Source organism: Chinchilla lanigera, unplaced genomic scaffold (assembly GCF_000276665.1).
Source record: "Chinchilla lanigera isolate Chin_1 unplaced genomic scaffold, ChiLan1.0 scaffold00019, whole genome shotgun sequence".
Taxonomy (NCBI): domain Eukaryota; kingdom Metazoa; phylum Chordata; class Mammalia; order Rodentia; family Chinchillidae; genus Chinchilla; species Chinchilla lanigera.
Window position 1 is genome coordinate 13,695,472 of NW_004955420.1, and position 20,746 is coordinate 13,716,217.

Consider the following 20,746-nt stretch of genomic DNA (forward strand, 5'->3'; position numbering starts at 1 on the left):
ATTAAAGGTGTTGGCACTGAAAGACTAATGGGGGGACAGGGCTGGATTGCTCTAAGACTAGTGATTTCATAACTTTGTGCAAGTCAAGTTCTGCCTATGGTATCATTGTAAATCATGTCAGTGACAGGTTAAACTTGCTTGATGACTTAGCTCACACTTACTGTGCTTATAATGTATGCTACCAGTAGTTACATTCTTTCTAGTGATTAATGCTTCATGAGTGCTATTGTTTATTGAGTCCAATTACTGACCCATTCTGCAAGGTGTTCTGGCATCAGCAACATCATAATGCATCAGAGTTGCCATCTGGATATAATTTTTTGTCTGTTGCATCTTTTCACTGGCGTGCGTCTTCCTGTTAAGCAGACACCGTGTTAATCTCAGCTCAAGTGCTACCAAACTCTGGCTGTGTGTGTTGTGTGTGTGTGTGTTGCAGTTTCTTGCATGTTGCTCTATTTAAACTATTAATATTATTGTAATTTTTGGTTTGTAGCATAGCATAATAGTTAAGAGTACAAAGCCTGGAGCTGTCTGGATTTGAACGTGGCTCTGCCATCTAGTAGCTATATGGCTTTGGACAAGATGTGCAGTCTTTTTGTGCCTCAGCATCATCATCTCCAAATGGGGAAAATGTGTGTTCATCCGTCTGTCTGTCTGTCCATCCGTCCATCCATCCATCCAACCATCCATCCATCCATCCATCCATCCCATAGAATTCTTACGAGATTAAGATGAGGTAATGCATGTAAAGTGCTTAGCATGGTTGGCACATGGTAAATTCTAAATAAACATTGGTCATGATATCTCTTCACTAGAACTCTGGCTTCTTGGAGGCGGAGATCATTTTTAAAAGAAAAAAGCAACAAACCACCACCAAAAGACCCTCATTTATTGTGTACTTACTGGACACAAAACACCATGTGTACTTTTTTTTTTTTTTTTGGTACTGGGAATTGAACTCATGACCTCGGGCTTGCCAGGCAAGTGCTTATGCCACTGAGCTATATCCCCGGGCCCCCAATTTTTTTTTTTTTTCTTTTTGAGACAGGGTCTCACTAGGCAGTTCAGGCTGGCCTTGAACTCACTTTGTAGCCCAGGCTGGTCTCTAATGCAGCGATCCTTCTACTTCAGCCTCCTGAGTGTTTGGATTATAGGCGTGTGCCACCACACCTGGCATTTACTTATCTATCTTTTAATCTTCACAGTAATATTGAGCAGTTGGTGTCACCCCCAATTTCCACGTGAAAAAATGAGAATTAGAGAAAATATTACATATTCAGAAATAGCTGGCAAATACATGGTATTCCTATCATCTGGCCAAGTGCCAATGACGGTAATCCCTTAGTAAAAAAATTGTTGAGTAGATAGCCTAGGGCCACTAGCTAGATAATTTAACTCACTTGACTTGTACTCTTAGGTAAAGGTCTCCTACTGTGGCCTCCTGTTGGTGGTGGCTGTCATCTACTAAGGCACAGTCTCGGTCTCTCTGTGCCTGCTGTTCCCCTTCTGCCCTCACCACTCAGTCCTTCCTCCTGGAGCTGCAGTGTGTGTGCTTCTGCGTAGGAAGTTCTTTGACTCCTGGGATTGTGACCTCAGTGCTTTTTCTGATACCCATTTTCTACAGCTCTATTCTGTGCCAGTGCACTCAGAATTGTAATCTCTGAAATCTGGAATGCTGATTTCCTGCTTTCTGACTGGAGCCTCTGGTCCTTCAGGTTCTCAGCCTCACTGCTGCTTCTGTTCACAAAGCTAACCTAGAACTCCGTTCTTTCCATCTGTGTACTTGCAATATTTTAGATCATTTTAAAATTCATTTCAGTATACTTTTTGGGTAATTTTTTACTGAGATACAATTGACCTTACATAAAATTCCCCATTTAAAAATGATTTTCAGTACATTCACAGTGTTGTGTAACAGTCAACACTAGTTCTAAAATATTTCCATTACCCAAAAAAGAAACCTTCTACCTGTTAGCACTTCCAGTTTTCCCTTCCCACCATCCTCTGGCAAACCTAATCTTCCTGTTTTTATGGATTTGACATACAGATTTCTATGGATTTGCCTATTTCTCTGACTCTAGACATTCGGAATCATACATTTTTCGACCTGTGACTGTTTTCTTTCACTTAGCATGCTTTCTTTTTATGGATGAATTACTGTTATGCTGATGTGTGCCGAGAGCACCTTTGTCCATCCAGTCATCCACTGATGGTCATTTGGGTACCTTCTCTTTTGGGTCCATTATGAGTTACACTGCTGTTAACTCTTCCAGTCTGTTCTTAATTTCATATTTTTTTTTTTTTTTTCATCAGAGACCTTTATTTCTTTTCCATAACACTAACTTTACAGATTCTACTTACCTGAGATGGGATCTTGCATTGTTTCCCAGAAGTATTTGTTTCTCAAATGATCCTCCTGCCTCACCCTCCAGAGTCCTGGGAGGGACTAGAGGGATGCATCACCATGCTTAACAGAATTTTCTTTGTCTTAAATAATTCAGTCTGTCTACCTGTCCATCTATCCGTCTGTGCATCTGTCTGTTGTCTGTCTGATCTGCCCCATACCTGTATTATAAACCCTTACAGGAAAAGTTATACAAATGTTTGGTGAAACCAATTGGTGGAGCTATATAATCCTGAAATTTATGATATAAAACAGTTTTTCTAAAATCCAAGCAAGTGTCTTTCTTGTTAACATTAATAACTCTTCAATGCTTTACCATTTTCTTAAGGTGGACCACTTTTTTCTTCATTCTTAGAGGAATGACCTTCATTCTGCTTGGTGGGAATATTATTTCTTGTTCCTAATCTCAAAATTTAGACTCTGTTCTTACGTGTTTCATTTTTCCTCCCATAATGAAAGTATCTCTTTTTCTGTGCAATTTCAAACCCTCTGCCGCCTCTGTAATTTGCTTAAGACTTCTTTCTCCATTACCTTATTAAGTAGATAGACATGCTGGTTTGCTTTTCTTAAAACAAAATAAAAGCAGGTAACAATAAAAAACAACAACAACAACTTTGCCTTGGAAACACAAATCTCTATTGAGTAATTACCATGTCCCCACAGCAGTCTGTGTTGATATTGTTATGCACATTATCTTACCTTTTATATAAACATGATACGGTTCAGTGCCACTGTTAGCTAGCTACACAGAAGAAGAAATTGAAGCTTTAACCACCAGGCCCACTAGGTGGTTAAGTGCGGCAGCAGGACTTGAAACCTAAGCAAACGGAGCCCTGTGTTTAACGACTGTACTAGTAACCTGTCTCGCTGTTTTTTATAGAAACTTTTAAGTTAATTAATTTTGAGTTAATTTAATTTATTGAATAAATAATGCTATCTATGTGGTATAAAATTGAAAGGTGACATATGTATCCAATGGAAATTAGTCATATTCTAATTTCATCGCTAGGGGAATACAGTGATTGGCTTTCTTGGGTGTCCTTGCAGAAATGTTTCAAGCATATAAAAGGCCATGGGTATTTGCACTTTTCAGTGTGAATGACTCTTCCCACTCTAACAAAAATACTAGTCCTGTTTTACATTTTGATTTTTTTTCTTAATGTATCTTAGATGTTGTTATTTGTTATTAATACAGAGATAGTCCACCTTTGTTGCTGCTAGGGATTTAACCAGAGACTTGTGCATGCTTGTATTCTACCACTAAACTGTATCCCTGACTCTGTCTCATTTTTTTTAATGGCTGAATTTATTACATTAGATGGTTATATCATTATTTATCCAGTTGTTTACTAGTGGACACAAGATTGTAATCAAAGCCAGGCTTCGTGAGACACTTATAATCTCTGGATTTGCAAGGCTGAGGCAGAAAGACTGCAAGTTCAAGGTCAACTTGGGCTATATAGGGAGTTCAGGGCCAGCCTGGACTATATAGCTAGAGTATGTCTCAAAATCTACCCCTCCCCAAAAGATTGCAACTGAATTTTACTGTGCCTGCAATGAATAGCTTCAGATGTGTTATGTGGCTTATGTGTAAATAGATCCGTATGATTTCACTTTAAAAGTGAAATTGGTAGGCTAGAGGGTATATGTGTTTTAAATTTTGATGGCTCTTGCTAAATTGCCTTCCACAGAAAGCTACCAATTTATATTCCCACCAATAATGTATTAGAGTACCTGTACCTGCCCTTTGCAAAACAGCATGTTATCAAACTTCGCGATCTCAGCTGTTGTTACAAATTGGTAATTTTCATTTCTTTTACTGCAAGTAAGACTGAATTTTTTTTATGGGTTGAAGACACATTTACATACCCTTTTCTGGGAATTATCTGTGTGAGTCTGTCACCCATTTCTTCTGGTGGATGGTTGGGTTCTCAGAATGCTTTGTGTACCCTTTGTTATGGTAGGAAAATTAGTCCTTCGTAATTTGTTGCTAATATGTTTTTCCATATTGTGTTTAGAGTAAGTTCATTTTTTACAGGAATGTTTTATTTTTAGTAGTTGGGTTTGTTTATTTTTTCCTATGACTTTAGAGATTTGTGCCTTTTTCAGAAGTACTTTTCCCACATTGAAATTATTTTTAAAATATTATCTGTTTTCATAGTTTTCTGCTTTCATTTTTTGTGTTTAAATCTTTATTTCATCTGAATTTAATTTTGGAATTTGTAACCCAACTTATTTCTTTCTCCTTCAGGTGGCTATCCAATGTTCCTAACGTCACTTATTGGGGAATTTCTCGCTCCACCACTGACTGGAATATTACTTTAATCAAATACTGCATATTTATGTCTGTTTCTTGACTCTGTGTTCTGTTCCATTTACTAGTTTGTCTATTCACATTCACTACCAAGTTTTCAGTTACTGTAATGTATTTTAATATCATGTAAGGCTAATACTCTCACTTTATTACTTTCTCAAAGAAAATTGTTTTCTTGCATGTTGGTTACTCCTATGAAGTTTAGAATCAGTTTTTCTGATAAGACATCTTATTTCATTTTGTAAAGAGGAAACTATTTTTATTTATTTATTTATTTATTTTTTGTCTTTTTTGAGACAGAGTCTCACTGTGCAGTTCAGGCTGGCCTTGAACTTACTGTGTAGCCCAGGCTGGCCTCGAACTCACAACGATCCTCCTGTTTCAACCTCCTGAGTGCTGGGATTACAGGCGTGCGCCACCATGCCCAGCAAAAGCAAACTATTTTAAAGACATCCCTGCCAACATTTCTTATACTGGGTTTTGTAGAACATTGGTCCTTCGGGAGTTATCCCTCTAAAGAGAATTTCACGGTCAAATATTTTTGGGAAATGCTGCATGTTGTATCTTTTCTGTTTGATACACATTAATATATCAGAAGGTCTTGGCCTGGATGTGTAGATCTTTGGTAGAGTGCTTGCCTGGGATATTGGGAACTTGGGGGTTTGATCTGAAGTATTTGAGGGAGGGCTAGGCTATATATTAAAATTACACCTGATACTTGTGGGTCTACCTCTCTCAAATCTGTTACAAGCTGAGCAATATCTTGTGCTGAGTTTTCTAGGAAACTTTTCCTTGATCCCCACAGTCTGGGTCAGGTATTCTTCGTTTGCTCATGCATGGTTTGGTTATAGCACTTGTTTGTACTCTGTGGAATTTGCCTGTTGGTTAGAATTAGAACTCCTTGAGAACAGAGGTTATATTTTTAACTTCTGTTTTGCTGTGTCCAAAGAGTTTTAAATACTCTTGAAATCCTTTAGGAGTTCTCTGAAGTTTTTCTTGGCACTTTATGTTCTTTTTGGTGTTCCTCCTTTCCCCACTCTTCAGTACATTTCCCTTCATCATCCGAGCAGCTCCACTTTTGTTTTTAATATTTAACATTCACTTGAGATTTTTTTAGAGGATGTTCTGTGTCTGAATGAAAGAAGCAAGGAAAAGAAAGGGAATAAAGGGAGTGAAAAATAGGGAACAAAAGGAAGGGGAGATTATTGGGAGCCTGGCCAGGCCCCTGATCTCCTAAAAAGAGTGTACGGTGAAGGCTTGAATAAAAGAGACAAGTAATGGTTTTGGGGAGTCCAGGAAGGTCAGAATTCTCTCGGAGTTAAGACAAAGACTTCTCTGGATTGGCAGTATCTATTGGATTTCATATAAGTTTGAGGGGCATGAGGGAAAGTGAAGGAAAAAGCTGAGGTAAGCAGAGCAGGACCTTGAGAAGTTAGAACGAAGACTTTTCCAGTAGTGAATTTTCCTAGTTAAGAGAACTGTCTAATCTAGGTTGGAGTGAGAACCAAATGTCTGCAGCTGCCTCAAGTGTGGTGTTACCTTGTCTTCAGAACATTGTGGTCAGCAACTTAACCCTTATGCTTCTTGGTCCCAAATAGGAGATAAAAAGAAAGCTGGAGAGGTGCTTAGTCCTGAGGCTTAGTGCAGTGTTTAGAACAGTTGGGATTGGATACATAATTTCACAGTAGTGGTTGATTAAGCAGTTCAGACATCTGCTTTGATAGAATGATACCAAAATGATTGGCACTGCTGACCTGTCATTCCAGTTAGTGATCTTTCCTCTACCATACCACAGTTCAAACAGGACAAAACATGTATCTTTTTATCATACTGCTTGCTTACCTGTTTCTTTCTTCTAGAAGTTTCTTAATAAATCTTCACAGATTTAATTTATGGGAATGAATTTGACTGGATAAAATGACTTTTTGTTGTTGTATCAGACAGCTCTAAGTCCTAAAAGGTCAATTTCTTTTTATATACAACTCTTCTATGCATTAATTAACTTTATAGGCTAAAGGAAAAAAGAATTTTCAATTCAACTAGTTGCTTTTGATGAAGCATAATTTATCTTAACTAGGTTAAATTATGTGTTTATTGACAAAATTTGCTCAACTAATGTATAAAATTATTTTCAGCCTGATGTCATTTCTTTTCTTTTTCAGCTTGTGAAGCTTTGTATTGTGATGATTGATACTGGAAAAGCCTTTTGTGTTGCAAATAAACAGTTCATGAATGGGATCCGTGACCTAGCACAGTATTCTAGTAATGATGCCGTAGTCGAGGTTGGTATTATTAAAATTACGGTTAAAGTGATAAATGCAAAAGACATTAAAGAATTATATATCCATTTATCTTTTTAGTAGTTCTGGGGTACTTAGAAGTTGAATAGCTGTGGCCTCTTGGTGATGTGTTACATAATTGTCTTTTGTAATTGTCTTTTCTAAGATAGTAGCGTTAAAAGTTGATTTGCATTGTGCAGCCTCACTCTCCTAACCCTGCTTCTCAGTGTTTGTCCAATTCACTGAATTCTCCGCTGCTGGGGGGCTGCAGTGTCTGCCCGAGAGCCTGGGTGGGGAGAGTGAGGTCCTGACTGCTGAGCATGCCCTGAGCTACTGGGGTTGTCCTAGGTAGTAAATGTTATTGCTTACAGTATAACTTGTGCTTTCTGTCAAGAACACTAAAATAATATTTTTCTGACCTATTTCACTGGCTCTTAAATGACTTGATTTTTCTTTTGGTTTTTTTCTCATAGACAAGTTTAACCAAGTTTTCTGACAGCCTCCAAGAAATGATAAATTTTCACACAGTAAGTGTTAGTAAGTAGGTGTTATACTATGATCATGTTAGTGTTTTAGTTCTTAAGTTTTTTTATGGAATATTTTATGGAATGGTTATATTGAATTTATTTATGTATGTATTTATGTATGTATTTATTTATTTATTGTCTTTTTGAGACAGGATCTCACTATGCAGTTCAGGCTGGCCTTGAACTCACTTTGTAGCCCAGGCTGGTCTCAAACTCAAAACAATCCTCCTGCCTCAGCCTCCTGAGTGCTGGGATTACAGGTGTGCACCACCACTCCCGGGATTACATTGAATTTAATGACTGATTGGTCAACAGCCTTTTGGTTGAGTGGATTTAAATGACCTCTGTGTATATGTGTATTTTGTTTTCCAGTGTAATATAGTGAACTTAATATCTATGTAGTAGATACCCATTAAACTTGTTTTCTTAAATTCTGGATTTGTTGACTTTTTAAGCATTTAAAAATAAAGAATTAAAAGTCATTTTAAATTTAGATGTTTCTTTTAAGGTACTTATAAATGTATCTCTTTTACCAAATCAGTTGCCAATATCAATTTATAAATACATTTAAAATTTGAGGGCATTTATCTTTCAACAATGAAGGATATCTGTTACTTTTGGAACATCATGAAATTCCTTAATAAATTTCCAAAAGTTTACTGAAAATACCGTAGCTTATAAGTTATGTACTTTTAATATTTTTTTTAAAACTCAACTAATATGGCTGTCATAGTAAATTTTGAAGCAGTGAACGATTAGCAGCTGTCTCTTCATGAGTATCATCAGTATTTACATTCTTTATAAATTGACTACTTTATGGTTTGTAGTTAATTTATTCTTAATTATTTTTGTTGCTCAGTATATTAAGGATGAAGTTATATATGCCAGTATTTATTTTAATTGTACTGCAAATTTTAGCTGTACCAAAAATGACAGGTACAAGTATCTACATAAGTGCCTGTTTTTTTTTTTTCCTGTCTTTTTGAGACAGGGTCTTGCTATGCAGTTCAGGCTGGCCTTGAGCTCACTTTGTAGCCCAAGCTGGTCTCGAACTTGCGACGATCCTCCTGCCTCAGCCTCCTTAGTGCTGGGATTACAGGCATGCACCACCAGGCCTGGCAGTGCCTATTTTCAATACTCTTTAAGTGTGTACCTAGGTGGAATTACTGGTTCATACAGCAATTGTACATTTACCTTTCTGAAAAGCTGCAAAGTATTTTTCTTTTTTTAAAAATTATAGCTTCTTAGTGGGAGAGAAAGTATTTCATTGTGGTTTTGATTTTCATTGCCTTGATGACAAATGCAGTATAAGAATTTCCACGGGCTCATTGGCCATTTGTGTATCTTCTACCATTGTTACTGTTGTTGTCTATTCAAGCTTTTTGTCTTTTAAATTTTTATTGTTGTTGTATTTTATAGAGTTTTTTATAACTTCAAAATATTGTGTTTTTATAATGCACAATATTCAGGTATTTTCTTTCATTCTGTAGTTTTACAGCCCCTCCCACCGGGGATTGCTGCTCGTGTGCCCTACGTACACGCCATCAGCCCTCGTGTTTCATTTTCTTGGTCATGTCCTTTGATGCACAAAAGTTTTACATTTTGATGAACTGTAAAGTCCTGTTTTTCCATATTTTCTTTTACTTGTGCTTTTAGTGTCATGTTAAGAGAATTCATTTCTACATCCAAGGTCATGAAGATTTACTCCTGTCTTCTAAAAGTTGTATAGTTTTAGCTTTAATATTTTACACCAATTTGACCACTTACTAGTTTTCTTTTTGTCTTTTACTGAACTTAGAGGCTAGTGTTTAGTATGTTTGATTTCTTTTGAAATTAAATGATCTTTTAGATTTAAACATCTTAAAATGTAATATACTAAGAATTTCTTTTTTTTTTTTTCTGTTTTTTTTTCCGGTACTGGGAATCGAACTCACGACCTTGCCTTTGCCAGGCAGGTGCTGTGCCGCTGAGCTAAATCCGCAGCCCTATTGATTTTATATTAACATAATAAGAAATTAACATAGTTTCTTCATAATTATATTATCTTTAAAATACAGAAATATATTCGTATAAGAATATAAGACTTTCCTATATTCTTTAAAGCACTTGCGGGGAGGGAGGGCTGGGAAATACGCTTTAGAAGTTCCCAGCCCTTGATGGTGTAGAGGAGGAGCCTGTGGAAGGAGAGTGTAGAGGTGAGCGCCAACAGGTAGATACCCACCACACTCACCCCAACGGCCATAATTCTGAAAAACAATGTAGCGGGAAAATATTATCAATTTAATTTTTATTCTTACAGTTTCTATGACTAAATTCCCTAGTCAGACCATCTAGTTTTCTCTGCTCCTTCCAAGGCTGAACCACTGCCAGCTCTTATTTAGGCCCTAGGATAGCCTCCCAGCTTATGTCTCTGCTTCCCTTCCTGCCCTTCTGCAGAGAGTTCTGGGCCCACCAGCCAGACGGACCTATTATAAGTGCAAGTGCATTTGTAGTCTCCCCCAGCTGCAGTGGCTCCCAGTTGCACTCAGGCTTATACCCTACCCAGGGCCCACCAGCACCAGTGTGATTAGGTGCCTGATTGTAGCTCTCTGATCTTCTCTCTACTCTTTTTCTGCCTATAGACATTTGGATTTTTGGTGGTCTCTGAACAGACAAAGTAGTTCTCATCTCAGGGCCTTTGTGTTTGCTCTCTGTTGTGTGTGTAGGGTTCTTCTCCACATCCATGCAGTTACTTTCCTCACCGTATTCTTCTCATGTGACTTGGGTCAGTCCCTCTCAGAGAGGCCTTCCCCAACCACCCTGTCCTACAGTCTTTCTTTCCCTTTACCCCATCTTTACAAACGAAGATCGTGTATTTTGCATTTACATTATTGTCTGTTTGATTCTGTGATTGCAAGTACTTTGTTATGCTCGGCTCTTTTTACCTGAAGAGTACTTGGCAGAAAGGACTTGGTCATGGCATGTTAATGACGCAAAGGTTATGCATTTATGAAAGCACTTCAGTGTTTTCTAACAGTCATCAAATCAAACATTTGTTCAGTCAGTAACAGCACAAGAAACAGACAGTTGAGGCATTTAATATTTTAGTTTTTTTTCACTATTTCTTGTGCTTGAGAGACTTCAGGATCACTCTGGGCTGTAAAATCCATGTTGTTGAAAAGATAACTTGGGGCTGGTGATACAACTCAGAGATAGAGTACTTGTCTAGCATGGATGGACAGGGCACTGAATTCAATCTGTAGCACAGCGGGGAGAAAAGAGAATTTGTCTACTATTGGGGAAATCACTCCCAATCTGTCTGCCTGGAGGTCTGAAGATTGTATGTTGGTGAACGTGTGTGTGTGTGTGTGTGTGTGTGTGTGTGGTGATAAAAAATACTATGACTATTTTAAATAAGATCGTTACAGTAAAAGGCACATTGCCATTAACCCCTTAAGATACTCCCCTTGCTTTGAAAAGGCTTCCTTGTCCCATGATTCTTGCTGCTTTCTGAAGCCATTCTGGAAGTGCCCCCCTTTTTTAATAGTTAATACATTGTGTGTTGTTACCTTTAAAGTAATTAATCAGCATGAACAATGTGGGCTTTAAAAATGCTCCAAAAGATACTAGCACAGACCTTTCTTTTTCAGTCTTTTTTTTTTTTTTGGTACTAGGAATTGAACTCAGGACCTTGTGCTTGCCAGGCAGGCGCATATCCCTGGCCCTCATACCTTTCTTTTCAGTGAACTAAGAAACTAGTAGTATAAATACTTTGCATTTTGTTTTTTCCTTTTCCCTTCCTTCTTTTCTTCTTTCCCCCATCCTAGTTCCTTTTTCCTTTTGAACAATTTCTTTTCATTTCACACTAGTATTGTGCATTTTGGACCTTATTTACTCTTTCAGTTCCTCACACCAGGGAGACAATACAATGTTTACACATGTGAGTCTGATTTATTTCACTTACGAGTGGTCTCTAGTTGCATCCATTTATTAAGTGATTTATTTCACTTACGAGTATGATCTCTAGTTGCATCCATTTACCTATAGAAGTTTTTATGCAATGGAATACTACTCAGCCATAAAGAAGGATAAACTCCCTTTTACCTATAGAAGTCTCAAGTTTATCCTTTTTATGACTGAGTAGTATTCCACTGTAGAAAAACTTTTATAGGTAAATGGATGCAACTAGAGACCATACTCATAAGTGCAAGTCCTCTTTCATGAATGTCTTTACTAAATATGATCAAAAGTGTGGTGAATGCTGCTACTGAGTGCTAGCCAGTGAAAGGCAGGCTTTTGAAAATATTTTGGTGTGTTCTCATCTACCTTATTCAGTGGCTCTTACACCATGTGACTGACTTCTGGCTTTTTTCCAAACTCAAAATGACCAGAGATGGTCAATGTAAATTATCCAGGACATGGAGGCAGCCACAACAGTACAACTAAAGAATTCATGAAAGAGGACTTGCAGAACTGCTTCAGAACATGGTATATGCCATGGACTGAGTACTGGAAGCAGGGAGAGCATTTTGAGGGGAATGAATGGCAGTGTGTCTTTAGCTGTAAAAATTTGTTTTTGGTAACTGTAATAGATTTTTAAAGAATTTAAACACACCATATTCAGTCACGTTATCTCTGGGTGTCCAGAGCCTTTCTATTTTAATCTGATGAATAGTATCTACTAATAGATATAACAGTGAAACTGTGAATCCTTTATTTACTTTCTTTTAATTCTATTCCCTTTCTAGCTGATATGCTGACTGTATTATCTGCCATTTTTGTTCTTTGCTAACCAATATGTGAAATTTTTCCCACTAGGAGTGACTTAAGTGTACTTGAGTCAGAATGTTTATCTTTATGGTAAAGCTTTTTTCTTCACTAGAGTACTGTTATATTTTACTTAGGCTGTGAATAGGGTTGACGCATATTTTGTTTGCTGTTATATTGCTAGTAATTGTATAATTCTAATCTTTCAGGAGTCATTTATTCTAAGTTTTACATTGCTTCTCCAGAAGGGGATTTATCAGATGGCATTTAATTATAAAATGTTCTAAAATTGTTAAGCATTATTTATTATCAGATATAAGATGATCTCAGAGCCATTTGTTAAAATATGGGCAAAACCTAGTTATATAAAGTGCTTTTTTAAAAAAAAGTATTTTTTACAGTGGAATCTTAATTATATAGCATTTCAGGATAGGAAACTTAAAAACTGCTTTCTGGCCAGGCATGGTGGCACTCGGGAGGCTGAGGCAGGAGAATTGCTGTGAGTTCCAGGCCAGCCTGCATTACATAAGCGAGCTCAAGACCGGCCTGAACTGCATAGCGAGACCCTGTCTCAAAAAGACCCCCTCAAAAAATAACGTTCTAAAAGGTGATAGATGGTGGGACCCGCTTTATTTCCTGTAGTAGAGCTTATGACAGTTTGGTTTTGGTCTATCAGTTTGTGTTAGGATGAAAGTATAGGACATGTTAGGAGAAAGTGTTAGAGGTATGAATTTATAAATGACTTTTTGGCCTTAAATTAGTATTTGAAAATAATAGAACTGTTCGGGATACCAGCCAAGTACAGACTAAGTCCATATTGGGATTAGATTATTCAGTCTTTTTTTTTTTCTTTTACCTTCTCTGCCGGGAATTGAATCCAGGGCCTTGCCAGGGCCTAGATCATTTGTTGTTGTTGTTGTTGTTGTTGTTGTTGTTATTATTATTATTATTATTATTATTATTATTATTATTTTAGAGATAGGGTCTTTAAGTTGCCCAGACAGAGGTTTTTAAAAATTCTTAGTGGTTGTCCTTAATGAAGAACTTTGCCTACCTGGCCATATACATAAGTGAGAGGTAGAGGGGTATTTATTGCTCTCCCATTGACAGGAATGCTCGTATGTAATTACAGTTTGAATTATTTCATCTCTTTAAGTTTTATTTCATATGGGCAAGTCGTTCAGTGGTACTCCCCTTTCATTCCTCTCCAAATAATGCCTGTATTTTCTGGGATAAAATGAAATGAATTTGCAATAAATTAAGGGTGAAACATTTTGGCTTTTCTTTTTTTCTTTTACTGTATACTTTTAACAATTCTTTTAGATTTATATGATAGCACTGACTCACTAGTGACTCATTTTCAGCCCCGTTTCTAGTACTTTGAACCCACAAAGTTTGTCAGTATACGTTGTGAGAAATTTCAAGGGTTGCTTGAAATAGGTGCATCAAGTCGCAGAACTTCAGTTAAGTAAGCCGTCTTTTGGAGGCAGTAACTAGTATTACATGAATCTCCAAGTTGAGAATTATTCCTTCTAAGCTTTTGAATTCTCCTTATAACTTACAAACTTCAGTAAAATTCTTCCTCTGTAAGGCAGTGCCCTTTGGTATAAAATAGCAGTGAGTGATGTTCTCATACCATTTCTTTATTAAAGAAAACCCAAAAGGGTCACAAATGAAACCAAATGTTTTGAGTGGTTTGTTTAGATTCATTGATTATTTTGATAATATTTAATTTTAATTACTATCTACAGGCACACTTTTTACATCTGCGTGAAAACTTTTGTCTGTGAGAGGTCCTATGTGAACTGATGTATAATACATTACTGGATCTTCAGAGTTTTTGGAGGAATTGCTTTTTTCCCCTGCTTTTCTTTCATTGCTGGGCAAAGAATCCAGGACCTCATGTGTGCTAGTCAATGTGGCGCTGTGCTACTGAGCTATACCCTTTGCTCCCCAAATAAATTCTTAATGTAAATTACACTTTGCAATTACTGTTAGATATACTATCTGTGTATGAAATTACAGTGTTTCTCTAATATCACTTCATTTCATAATTTTTATATAGCATTTTGAGAATGACATCTCTAGGAATTTGTTTTGGTACTTGGCAAAACAATCAGTGGTCTTCTAAGATAATCTGTATTCAGAGGTTTGAACCACTGCTGTTAGCTTGAACAGTTACTAATGTACAGAATTATCACTCAGCACTGAAAACTTTTTACTAGCAGTCTTCAAGGTAGTTTAGTGGCATGCTGTCAAATGCATCTGTTCATTTTGTTGTTCAAATGTATCTTTTCTGTTTCCTTTGTTTCTTTGGAGATTAACAGTTTTTGAGGGTTTCCTGGCAGGCTGCTAGATTGTGCAATTCTGGCTCTAGTTTTTAATTGGGCACTCTTGTGCTTGATCTGTCATTGTTGTAACCAATTTAATAAAAGAACTTTTGTTATTTTATTAACAAAATAACAGAGGCTTATAATACCAGTCTTTTTCTATATAGAATGTTCATTTTGTTTTGAAATTCTACATAATTTGCTTGGTGCCATTCCTTTATTTAATTTAATTTAATTTAATTTTTTTTAAGTACTAGGGATCAAGCCCAGGGCTTCATGCATACTAGGCAAGCTACTACTGAGGTACACCCCAGCTCTATGTAATAACTTTTTGGTGTGAAAAGAGGTTTAGGTTTTTAATGAAATGACTTTTCAGAATCAATGTAATTATTTATGAAAGTGTTATTCATAGGCTGGGGCACATGGGGCACATGCCTGTAATCCCAGTACTCAGGAGGCTGAGGCAGGAGGATCGCCATGAGTTCAAGGCCAACCTGAACTACATAGTGAAAACCTGTCTCAAAAAATTAAAAAAAAGAAAAGAGAAAAAAAGTTACTCATTATGGATATATAATAGTAAAATAAATTGTTTAAATATTAAGCACAATAATACATGTTTTAAGGTTAATTCATCATGCATATATGGTATGTTTATATATACTTATCTGTATGTTATTTTCTATATTTTAAAAATGTTTTAAATTATATTGAAATACTATAAAATTAAGCATTTAGTAAATGAAATAAAACATTAATTCATTTTAGTCCAGTAAATATTATTCTCATGTATGATCAGAAAATAAAATTTTCAAAAATATTTTTGAATATAATGGCCTTAATCTCTATAGTAAGATAATTTTAATTTCATCCTCAGAAATAAACTTTTTAAAGTAATTAAATTGAAAAAATGAAAGTTGAAAGTCAGAATTTGACTAATGAATATCAGAAACCAATAATGAATAAATATAAGAAGCTGTAAAAGCAACAAAATTAATTATATTCTAGTAAGAATACACAATACCAAATAATGATATTGCTGAGGAGTCAGCCATGCATAATTTCATTTTTAGTAAGAGAACAAAAATAAGAAATGATAACAGAAAAACTGTGACTAAAATAATTTAAGTAGTTTTTGATAATTAAAATGGATATGCAGGGGTAAGAGATATATAGTCTTGCTAAAGTAATGATTATTACATTTAGAAAGTTAACAGAAGTCAGTGTAAATAATATCAAAATACAATTTCAGCAGTTGTAAACTTCGGAATTTTGTACCAAATGGTTTACAACTTGTAACATCACTATAAAGCTTGTAAACATTAATATCTTGTATATGACTGTCAGAGTCTTACTTCCTCATCTGTTTGACCATCTCCCTAAAACTTAGTGACTTAGCACATTCATGGTAGGGCCATAATAGCATATGTCTTGCTGCTGGGAGGCTTGAATCACTGGTGGTACCTGCATGCCTGTCCCAGTACATGACTGGGCCACTTGTCCACTGGTGGTTCAAGCTACCTGATGGGACAGTCATATGCATGTACCAGTGGTTCAAGCCAGTGGGAATATGTTAAAACCGCCACCATTTGAGCAGGACTTGGAGGGCCAACTTGCTTCTGCTCCAGCTGGTTTTGGCTGGATGGCTTGTCTGTGGCTGGAGGCACTAACGTGTCTCAGGTGAGGTGGCTGGAGTAGCTGGACATGGCTGGACTTCTTTTCAGTCTTTGGAATATCTTATCCTCTAAAACTTTTCTCTCTGCACTTGGCCTGTCTTCTCAGATTCCTTAATGTATACCTCCCTTTCCAGGGTATGATATCCATAGGTGCATGGTTTCACTGCTTCCTTCTTCTGACCAAAGCAAGAAGGCCTAGACCTAGAAGTCACATTGCTTCATTCTTTTGATCAAAGCCAGATTTAGGGCCATGTCAGTTTCAAGATAAGGGAAAAAAACTGCCTTTTGGTAGAATGGCGTGCACCTCCAGGGACAGGAGGAATGTGAAAATTGTACTAGGTGATTCTCACCTACAGTAAAATTTGAAACCCACTACTGAAGTTTGAGATGAGTAATTCTTAAAGAGCAGCCCTGGTCTAGCAGTATTGATGTCATCTGGGGATGTGTTAGAACTCCAGGTTTTCTGAGCCCACTAGATCAAAGTAAGCAGATTGTCTGCAGCTGGGATCAGCAACTGGCATTTGAAGAAATCTTTCAGGTGATTCTGTTGTACCCTATAGTTTGAGAACCACTTTTCTATGACCAAATTGGGTGCCTTGCTTTTATTATTTTTGCATATCAGTTGTCTTAGTTACTTTTCTTGTTGCTGAGACAAAATACCCAACACTCAAAGGAGAAAGGTCTGTTGTAGCTCACGGTTTGTAAAGGTTTCAGTTTACAGTCCGCTGGCTCCAAGGCATGGTGACATGGCAGAGGGGCATCACACAGGAGAAACAGTTCATGGCAGGCCGAAGGCAGCAAAGTAGGGAAGCAGCAGCATCAGCAGTTTGCTTCATCCTTTTTCCCCTTCCAGGCTACTTGCCCTTTGGGTGATGCCACCCACATCCAGGGTGGGCCTTCCTATTAACCCAGAACTGTGCCAGACCAATCAGTGGACTAATGTAGTAATCATGCACCCTTAATCCCAGCATCACACACTTAATCCCATTGAGTGGTGGAAGATGAACCAGGTTGCATCCCAGCCCGATCAAAGTCCGCATCTTTGGGAGTGAAGAACAGGAATCCATAAACTTAAAAACTCCCCAGGTTATTCTTGTATGCAGCTTGGTCTGACAAACACTGTAGTGCCTTTAGTACATTGCCCACCTGGAAATCTTGGTAAGTGCAGCTGATTCTGCTTTCCTTTTAAGTCTAGGTTGCTTCTGTAGATACCCTGTTTCTAACAAGCGCACAAGTAATGTGAGTGATGCATGTGTGCACTTGCTGGGCTTCGACAGTGTAGCATCTGCAATCTCATCAGTGTTTTTCATCATTCCAGCATCCAGATATTTAAAGATTCCCCAGTTTATTCTATTTTGCAACCAATTTGAGGACTCCTGGGTTAAAACGGTTTGTCTTAATCTTTGGGTGACAGTATCACCTTGCAAACTTGGTAAAAATGCAGAAAGATCTTATCCTTCTTCTACAAGCTTGGGCATTTGTGTTTGCTATTAACTGTCTATGTGATTTTAATATATAGCTAAATCAGTGGAGAACCACTGTCATAAGTGAAGAAGAATTTAGAGAAACAGATTAATATAGGAAGAGGATGTGGAAAAAGTGGAGCAAATAATAATCATTCATTTACTTACTGTAACCTCTTCCTGGTGGTTGCAAAGAGGCTTCTTGATTTATTTTAGGCCTCTTCAATACAGGCCTAGTGAGATTAGCTCCAGAAGGCAGTGGATCCACAGGGTCAAAAGCCATGGCCTGCAACTTTCTATAGATTCTGGAAGGGGCAGGCGTCATTAGGTCATGTGGAATCATCAAAAGAGTGCCACTGTAGCTGAATAATATTTAAATCGACCACAGAGACTTTTATCTATAAAGTTTAGACCAGTAGCACCTAAATAAATGGTAAGAAGTACAAGCAGGATTAATGCTATCCCTGGATATTTGGCTTCTTTTGTTACTGAACTTCCTGAGTTGGATTGTCCGCTACCTGCAAAGTACATTGCAGACTTTCAGCCTTCCCTGAACACAACAGAGAGAGTGTTGCTTTAGCTAGGTGCAGAGAATGGGGAGTAACTTGAGTGTGAGCTGGTTGAGTCATGTATTATTTTTTGCACTTTAATAAGGCCCTTTTATAATTAGATGGGTTAAAGGACATTCTGTTGGTTTTTTTTTTTTTTTTTCATACCTGTGTTGCAAGGAGTGATATTGTTAATTTTCAGAAGTGGAAGTGACCTTGGCTTTTCTGTTGGTAGCTGTTATAGCTGGTTACTTCTGAATTCTCACTTAGCAAGGTGTAGTGACTTAGGAATTGTGTTGAGGTAGTAGCAGGTTAATTGAGGCAGTTCTGTGCAGCAGTTTAGTACAGAAAAATAAAGAGCTGTTAGGTAGCTGGATGGCTTGAAATTGGCAAATAGTGGACAGAACTTTACATAGTTTCCTTTGCCTTTGCAACGTACTTTTACTCCAGTGAAGATATTAAAAATATATAGGCTTAAGAGCTGAGTGTGGTGGTGCACCCCTGTAATCCTAGCACTGGGGAAGCTGAGGCAGGAGAATGGTCGTGAGTTCAAGGCCAGCCTGAACTACGTAGACACTTGTCCCCATTAAATATATATGTGCTAATAAAAAAAATCTGTGTGTGTGTGTGTATAGGCTATAGCTGGGCATGGTGGCATACATCTCTAGTGCCAGCTACTCAATAGGATCACTTGGTTTGAGGCCCAATATAGCAAGACTCTGTCTGGGTGGGGGTGGTAGGCCTGCATCCATCCATCCATCCACCTATCTATCTATCTTATCTATCTATCATCTGTCTCTATATATATCTATACATGTGTATGCATATGTATGTATATACATATTTATCAGTTCCTTTATATAGATATATCTATATCTCAGTTTCTTGAAATGCTTCTCATTTTATTCTCTCTCTATATCTATATCTATATCTATATCTATATCTATATCTATATATATATAAAATTTTGGTTTTTAGTAGACAGGGTCTTGCTATACAGTTTAGACTGGCCTTGAACTCACTGTCTTGCCCATGCTGGCTTCACTCTCATGTGATCCTCCTGCCTCAGCCTTCTGAGCACTGGGATTACAGATGTGTACCACTATGCCCAGCTATAAAATGTATTTTGATAATGCTATATTTTGGAGGATATAGATGGTAATGTTTTTAAGTTTTAAAACAGTGATATGACAGGAAAATACTGTTCTTTTCCTTGGGATAGATTTCTTCTAAGCATTTCCTATTTTTGGTGCTGCTACCATTGGTATTTTAAAGTCCAATATTTAAAAGGTCATTGCCAGTAGAGATACAACTGATTTTTGTACATTGACTTTGTTTTTGCAACTTTGCTAAACTCACTAGTTCTAGTAGATTCTTTTGGAAGATTCCTATAGTTCTGACTACATAATTGATCATTTCGTGTATAGATAATTTTATATTCTCTCTAGTCTATACACTTTGTATTTCTTGACTGATTGTAGCATTGCTAGAATTTCTGGTACAGTGTTGAACTTACTGACCTGATTATCTTCCATAAATTTTACTTTTTCTGTAATTTCATATAAATGCAATCGTGTGGTATTGTGTGTGCATGTGTGTGCGTGTGAGTGTGTGTAGGGGAGGGAGAGAGAGAGAGGGGGGAGAGAGAGAGAGAGAATGCCTGACTACTTTCACTTAGAGTAAAATTTTTGAGATCCATCTATGTTAGCAGCTCTCTTTGTAGTGGGCTGGGGTATAGCTCAGTGGTGGAGCACTTACCCTGCATATGCAAGGCCCTTGTTCCATCCCCAGCAGCAGCACCACCACCACCCTGCAGCAACAGAACAAACAACCCCCAAAACAGAAGTTTTGTAGTGTAGAAGTGTCACTCAGCTCAGTGGTATGTTCGACGTGAACCGTACCCTTGCTTCATGCTCTATAGTGTGGTCAGTTTTCATAAATGTTGGGGTATTGTTTCTGAGAAGCATAAGTGTTCCTTGCTCATGGGTTTTATATTTCCTTCCTTCCCTCTATCACTTTTCTCACTTCCTTCTCCCTCTCCTCCATTTCCTCCCCATTCCCTTTTCTCCTTTCCTCTTCCTCCTCTTTGTCCCCCAACTCCCAACTCACCCACCCTCTGGTAATAGAACCCAAGGCCTTCACACTAAGCTACAGCCTCAGCCATTTAAATTTTGTTTAATTGTTAGACACGGTCTTCCTAAGTTGTCGAGGCTGAGGTCAAACTTGTGATCCTCCTTTTTAGCCTTGTACGTTGCTGGTATTGCAGCCATCCACCAGCATGCCTTGCTAAGGGATTTATGTTTCTATAGCTGTTCTTTCAAAATCAACTAAGGTAATCACATTGTTTCTTCTTCACTTGTTAAAACAAATGTATTGATTCTTATTTGCACTTTTTCTTAATACTTTGAAATTATTTTAAAATTTAAATGTAACAAAATTGATTTCTTGTGGTGAATAATTAC

At 37.3% G+C, this 20,746-nt stretch overlaps 1 protein-coding gene across 2 annotated transcripts in view; it reads left to right on the plus strand.

The window, feature by feature from the left end:
* Acap2 (ArfGAP with coiled-coil, ankyrin repeat and PH domains 2) overlaps window positions 1–20,746 on the plus strand; it is a 127,872-nt gene that overhangs the window by 45,990 nt on the left and 61,136 nt on the right. For both annotated transcript variants that reach the window (XM_005383183.2, XM_005383184.2), the window contains exons 3-4: window positions 6,881–7,000; window positions 7,471–7,524. In XM_005383183.2, coding sequence (XP_005383240.1) covers window positions 6,881–7,000; window positions 7,471–7,524 — 174 coding nt within the window. The remainder of the gene's footprint in view (window positions 1–6,880; window positions 7,001–7,470; window positions 7,525–20,746) is intronic.